This window comes from Octopus bimaculoides, chromosome 14, assembly GCF_001194135.2.
Source record: "Octopus bimaculoides isolate UCB-OBI-ISO-001 chromosome 14, ASM119413v2, whole genome shotgun sequence".
Taxonomy (NCBI): Eukaryota; Metazoa; Mollusca; class Cephalopoda; order Octopoda; family Octopodidae; genus Octopus; species Octopus bimaculoides.
In genome coordinates this window covers 20,342,016-20,348,999 of record NC_068994.1, presented here as the reverse complement: position 1 = coordinate 20,348,999, position 6,984 = coordinate 20,342,016, and the positions used below count along the sequence as shown (strand labels likewise).

At 33.3% G+C, this 6,984-nt stretch overlaps 1 protein-coding gene across 1 annotated transcript in view; it reads left to right on the top strand.

Annotated features, from left to right (window-relative positions):
• The first annotated feature begins 3,370 nt into the window (after window positions 1-3,370).
• Window positions 3,371-6,984, top strand: part of LOC106873033 (uncharacterized) — a 26,715-nt gene continuing 23,101 nt past the window's right edge. Inside the window, exons 1-2 of the mRNA XM_052972735.1 lie at window positions 3,371-3,527; window positions 6,753-6,914. Coding sequence (XP_052828695.1) covers window positions 3,374-3,527; window positions 6,753-6,914 — 316 coding nt within the window. The 5' untranslated portion in view covers window positions 3,371-3,373. The remainder of the gene's footprint in view (window positions 3,528-6,752; window positions 6,915-6,984) is intronic.

Here is a 6,984-nt window from a genome sequence, read left to right as displayed (position 1 = left end):
GTTCGTTTAGTGTCCAGTTAAGGATATTGTAGCTGTAACTTATAACTGGGACAGCTAAAGTGTTAATACCTATTATCTTGTTTTTAGCATTGAGCTCTGTTTTTAGTATTGATCTAACTCGTCTATAGTACTCTTTCTTTATTTTTTCTTTCATTTGTGTGTTTTGTATCATATCTAGTTCATTGACTCCTAAATATTTGTATGGCTGGCTTTCGTCTCTTATTTTATTGGCTTTATCTAGTGTGATGTTGCTACTTTTAACTAATTTTCCTCTTTTCAGGGTTGCTTTGGCACATTTTTCTAATCCGAATTTCATATCTATTTCCTTGGTAAAGCCATGTACTGTCTGTAGTAGTGTTTCCAGCTCTTTGTCATTTCTAGCGTATAAATTTAGGTCATCCATATATAAAAGGTGGCTTACTGTTTTGCCGTAACATTTGTATCCGCATCCAGTTCTATTTTGCAATTCAGTTAAAGGTGTGAGTGCCATGCAGAACAGTTCTAGGTAGAGTTTTTTTGGGGTTGGATTTGAACTGTTTGTTTTGTTCAAAGAAACGTTGGCGTTTCTCATACCGGCGGATCCTTTGTGCTTTGGCAAGGATATCTTGCTTTAGCTTTTCTTTTGCCTCAGGTAAGTCTTTTTCTGTAATGTTGTATTCGTACAGTATTTTTGTTTTCTTCTTGTTACTTAGTTGTGTTGATTGTCTACTAATTTCGTTGAGAATCGATAAATCTTTTCTCTTTTATTATCATTATTATTATTATTATTATTATTATTATTATTATTATTACACTGGTCAACAAGTATTTTTCATCAAGCATATGTTAAGGTGTACTTAGTGTAGTTTTTAATGCTGATTTCAAATATACAATTAGTTTTTTGACATCACGTACTGCTTTCAAGATAGGAAAGTTTTTTTGGTTTTAGTTCATGCATGATATAAAAATTCCAGTTAATGACGTGTATGTATGTATTTAATTTACATCATGGAAGCATACCTTTAAAATAAATTATACTTTTCATTGCTGCATAGTTCAGATGCAATATTTCATCATCTTAAACTAACTAATCCAGTTTTGCCTGATGAAATAAGTATTTCAACATCTGAAATTGTCCAGTCATAATTGCTCTGATAAAATTTTTAGTCATCTCAAATTCAATATAAGTAAAACCGTTTGTATCTATTTCCTTACTTGTTTTACAGTGTTAACAATATCAAGACAGTGTAGAAATCGTCCTGATGTGTTTTTTAATGTCTGTAGACAATTTGTGAAAGGTCAAAAACGTACAACAACACCAGAGATAAAGAAGATTTATATGCTATATTTTGACTATCCTCTTGGAGATCAGGACAAGCTATGGACACCACATTTTATCTGCTCAGCTTGCTGAAATAGCTTTCGTGACTGGTTCAATAATAAGGAAAGTCCATGCTTCTTGCCCTACCAATGATATGGAGGGAGCCGAAAGACCATTTTAATGACTGTTATTTTAATGACTGTTATAATGTGGTAAATAAAAAGGAACCCTATTCTTTTCTTTTCCGAAATTATTGGGGAAGATAATTACATTTATCGATAGCTCAAATCAGGAATCATTAATTGATGCACTTAGTGCGTCAATATGCAGACTAAATTAATATTTGTGTTCCGAATAATTGTGCGTTTACAAAAAGAATTTAAAACCAGTATTATAGATAATACGAAAAAAAAAATGCTGCTAAAAAGAAATATTTATTACTATACGGATTCAATTGTCCAAGAAAATGTTTGGTATTTTCCATTTCTTAGGCACAAGGCCCGAAATTTATGGGGAGAGGGCCAGTCGATTAGATCGATCCCAGTACACAACTGGTACTTAATTTATCAACCCCGAAAGGATGGAAGACAAAGTCGACCTCGGCGGAATTTGAACTCAGAACGTAAGGACAGGCGAAATACCGCTAAGCATTTCACCTGGAATGCTAACGTTGCTGCCAACTCGCCGCCTTGTGTAATCCAATTATTGAATTGAGTTTTATTACTCAATGGGATGTAGAAAAAGCAAATGAAAACCTTCTCTATGTATAGAGTTATGGATAATTTGAAGTTAAAAGAAATTCAGAGAAAGTCATACGAAGTAAAATTTAATTTTCAATTAAATTTGATTTTATCTAAAACGATTACAAGCAGGGCTTATAATTTTAACATCTTACGCTGCAATTTGAATTTGAATGGTATTGCAATTTGCATATCTATAAATGTTTAATGAGAAATTCAAGAGTATAATGTCGGAACGTTTTTCTTTTTAAAATTCGAACACTATTTTGCATTCTGCGTGAAATCATTCTGAAACCAACTAATTTTCGTGGGTGTTCATTGTGATTCATCGAAATATACATTTCTGCTTATACACAAACACTTATGTACATATACACACGTATCGTATATAAAATCTACTCTTTGCACCTAATTGCCTTTCGATGTTTATTGTCTTTCTATACAACCTATTCTTCTGATATATAAGGTTTAAGCTTGTGTGGACAATAGATAATGTACAGTTTTTCGAAATGTATAAATTTGAAGAACAGGTTATTGAAGAATAAAGTAAAAGCTGGAAATTGGGTGTCTGTTTGTAATGCGGTGGGAAAACAAGAAAGAAAAAAAAAAGAATATCAGGTTTTCCCCTCCTTATCAGAAGGAAAAATTCCCATTGCAAAATTATTTAGCTACAGCGTCGGTTCTCACTTCAATAAGCTACCAGATATTGAAGCATGAGAACAGTGGATCACATCTTGGGGGTGGTACTATGTTCCGCTTGTCATACGTGTAGATTGTGGTAAGGTTTTAAAAACTATCAGATGAAACGAGACGATCTCTTCATTTTTTTTTTTAGATTCCTTTTATTGTCAATCATTGATTTAATAAAACAAAAATAGTGAAATAATAAAACAAGTTCAAACTGGTTTAAAGTTAAGGAACATGTTTCAATGGTATAGTAATATATTCACGAGTGAGTGAATATTTAGGGAGAATTTTTTGTTTCATATAATATTCTGAAAAGCATATTCCTTTAAGGAATTTGAGCATATAAAAACAAATACAACTCTTAAAAACACGATTATTTTTTTTTTCAAACAATTCCTTTTATAATTCTAATATAGCTTTCTCCTATTTATTCATCAGAATGCCAAATTGATTGAGGAGTTGTTAAATCTAGCACGTGGCAACTAAGCATTCTTGAGCGTAGGAAAATCTAGATAAGTAACAAGACACGTATTAGCTCCTCCCTTTTCGGAAATGATAATAATAATAATAATACATTCTTACGTAAACACGTGTAAATGCACATGAATTGTATACGACTTTCATATGCTTCGTTCTATATAAATACATGATTTTGACAAATGCTCGCAGTTTGCTTTCTTGCACTAAAGAACTTTGTACGAAGTTATATGTCAATACATATACTCACACACCAGCAAAAATGCAAAACTTTCTCGCGATTTGTCTTATACTATCTTTAGGGATAGTAACTTGCAACGGAGGTAAGTAGTTAGATATTTCAAAATTTGTTGTTACTTTGATTTCTCTAAATCACCTTATAAATATTCCCTCAGTTCAAACGTTCAAGATCACTATAAACCAATGCTAGTATAACAAGTCTGTTGTGTCCTATGCAGTGTGTACCCATGAAAGACTGAATATGGTAAATCCTAGGGGAAAACATCGATTCGTTACAGTCTTTGTCGTGAAGATTCTATCTGAAATAGTCTTGTGGCTCTCAAGAGGGTGAATAAAATAAATGCTCTTAATACATCAAAATCTATTGAAATGACTACGTACCTGATCAACAAAAAGTTGATTTCTTTCTGGTCCAGGAATTCAGAGTTTTAAAAACGATGCTTATTTTTAGATTAACTTAAGATGTGATACTGGTAAACATTTGCTTTACATATCTAAGGTTTTCAGATGAGATATTGTTACACTAAAACTTTATATTACATTAAAAGTCTAATGTTTGAATAAGTATACTATTAAGCAGAGCAGTCGTGCCTCTTTATTGTTCAGATACAGCTTGAATCCAGAAGTTTTTTTTAATTCCATAACTGTACCTGGGCAGTTTGTTCACAGGAAACTAACGGAGAACGGAGTTTGCAACCCGGTTTCGATACAAGGCATTAACCATTTCACTTCACCCTTACAGCAGATATCGCTTACAAAAGAATGGCATGCATATTATCACATCATTTTCTTATTTCTAATAAACCTGCGACGTAGTCACAAGTTTATTAGGTATGTATAATATAAATGTGGTTGGCGGCTTCAAATCCTAAACTAAGCAATTTCCTTTTACTTGTACCGTCAGTGCGACTGGAAACCTTATGAATACTGGTTCTTTATCCCACTCTAAACTACAAGTCCTTTTACGTAGTCAAAAGAAATGAATTTGAATGCTATTTTTATTTGATGATGAGACACGATATCCGAGTTTAGAATTTACCAGTTATTAGATTACTGATGGAAGGCTCTCTATTTTGGATTCCGTTATCGGTGCTGCACTGAGACCATGGGGAAGTCATTTAGTTCCATAAAATAATGGTAATTATTTATTCTGGGCTGGTATGAATTACTAATCAGTGTGTGACTTGGAGAGATGGCTACTACTAAGCTGGTTTACTCTAAATATACGATAGGAAGGTGAATTCTTTAAGTTACAGGATCTGTAACGGAAACAAAAAATTAGATAACTTAATGTTTGAAATAATGTTACGGTAAATATACCACAATTATTAGGACCTTTTCCTTTTCATGGGAAGCTCGATTAATTAATTTTCTTTAACTAAACACTTTGGAACTTCGGATACTGGTAGAATGTGTCATATAGAACGTCTTTTACTCTTAGCGTTGTTGAGAAAAGTTTCTATTTTCGAAGTTATTTCGTGTTAAAGTTGTTGTATTTCGGTAATTTCAACCAATCAATGACGTGCATTCAGCTGAATAGAATTACTGCTGTTGTTTGTCAACAACAACTTCAGGCGGTGTATATTTCGCTTGTCACTGTTATTTATGACATATTTCATCTCAGTTACGTTCGTATGAATAAACGAGTGTATCTGAAACACGTTAACTTCATGACACCACCATAATCGTTCGTGCATTTCTACTGCTTTTAGGCTTTTTTCCTGTTTTTCAGCTACTATTTTCGGAAAGACTCTCTCCGCCCACATTTTCTCGCAAGTTATTGTTTCTTAAAAAATTTTTTTGCCAAAAACCCAGCTTTTCGGATACAGAGATTCCGGAAAATTGCCAAAAATCGGAATTTTGAAATTTGTTGGCCTCCCCTTACCCCTCCCGCTCAATTTCTTCATTTTTCCCTTTTTCCGTAACCTTAACCCTAAAACCCCAACCATAACCCTAAAACCCTAACCCTAACCATAACCCTAAAACCGTAAAGCTAAAACTACTACAAACGCACGAACGATGTCATAAATAACAGTGACAAACGAAATATACACCGCCTGAAGTTGTTGTTAACAAATAACTGCAGTAATTTTATTCAGTTGAATACACGTCATTGATTGGTTGAAATTACCGAAATACGACAACCTTAACACGAAATAACTTCGTAAATAGAAACTTTTCTCAATAACGCTAAGAGTAAAAGATGTTCTATATGACACATTCTATCAGTACACGGAGTTTCAAAGTGTTTAGTTAAAGAAAATTAATTAATCGAGTTTCCCATGAAAAGATCCCAATTATTACTGCTACTTAACTAATTTCTTTCATTAGTATTCCGGATTACATCTTTTTGCAAGAATTATATCGCCATTTGCTTTTTACATTTGATTCATTTTGATCTAAATCAAAGTCTTTACTATTAAGGACAGTTTAATGAGTATTGCAATATTCAGGTCTTGGAAGATGGAACTGAACATCGATCCCGCATAGAGGAATCGACTTGATAGTTGTATGTTTCTTAGTCGTGGCGACCGCTGCCTTAAACAAAGAGAAGGGACTGTCAAATTATGAAGAGTTAATCTGTTTGTAAATTGAGACTTCCTTATGCGTTCTCTAATAGTGTCAATACTAGAGTTGGCATAGACAAACGTGTATTCTCCTCATTAAGTAATTTTGTTATTGTGACTGATTTGAAAAGATTCTGACTGGTTTGAAAAATATATTAAATATCTAATTTACCTTGGTGCAAAGGCTTTGTTTTTATTGAGAATCCGATGTTATTAGGAGATAATTAAATCTCCCCACCCGGAATGTTTTCAAAGAAAGTTTTATTTTTTCAATTGATGTGGGGCAAACAGGGCTAAAATGTTCTTCAGGCCTGTAAAAAGTTATGATAAATTAGCACAAAGCTAATTTTGTACTGACTTAATTGAACACCTAACCCTGACCAGTAAATATTTTAGCAATAGATTTGCTTCTCTCGGGATTAGAATTGGAAAGTAAAGGGAAAAAACGCAAATACTATAAAACAATTTATCTTATGTATTATCTCACCAGCTATATAACACATCTAAGGCAAGATGCTTAGCGGCATTTCATCCGCCTTTACGTTCTGAGTTCAGATTCCGCTAAGTTTGACTTTACCTTTCATCCTTTTGTGGTCGATAAAATAATATCAGTAGAGCACTGGGGGTGATGTAATCAACTTACCCCTATCCTGCAAATGGTGGTCTTGTGCCATAATTTGAAACCTATATTATACAAATACTTATCTGTCTCATCATTCTGTTTATTTTCTACCATTCTAGCTTGTATATGTGGTACAGCCCCATTCTGCAGGCATCCTGAACGCTGTGAACTATTCTACCAATGCACTGGACAATCGCAGGAACTTTTCAAATGTGCTACCGGCTCATATTTCAGTGATTACTTTGTCTGTGCTAATGCAGCTGATGTCCCATGTGTTCCAAGTAAGTATAACTGATTGTGTTTACTTTGATAAAATTGAATGTATATACATATGTATATACATTCAATGGA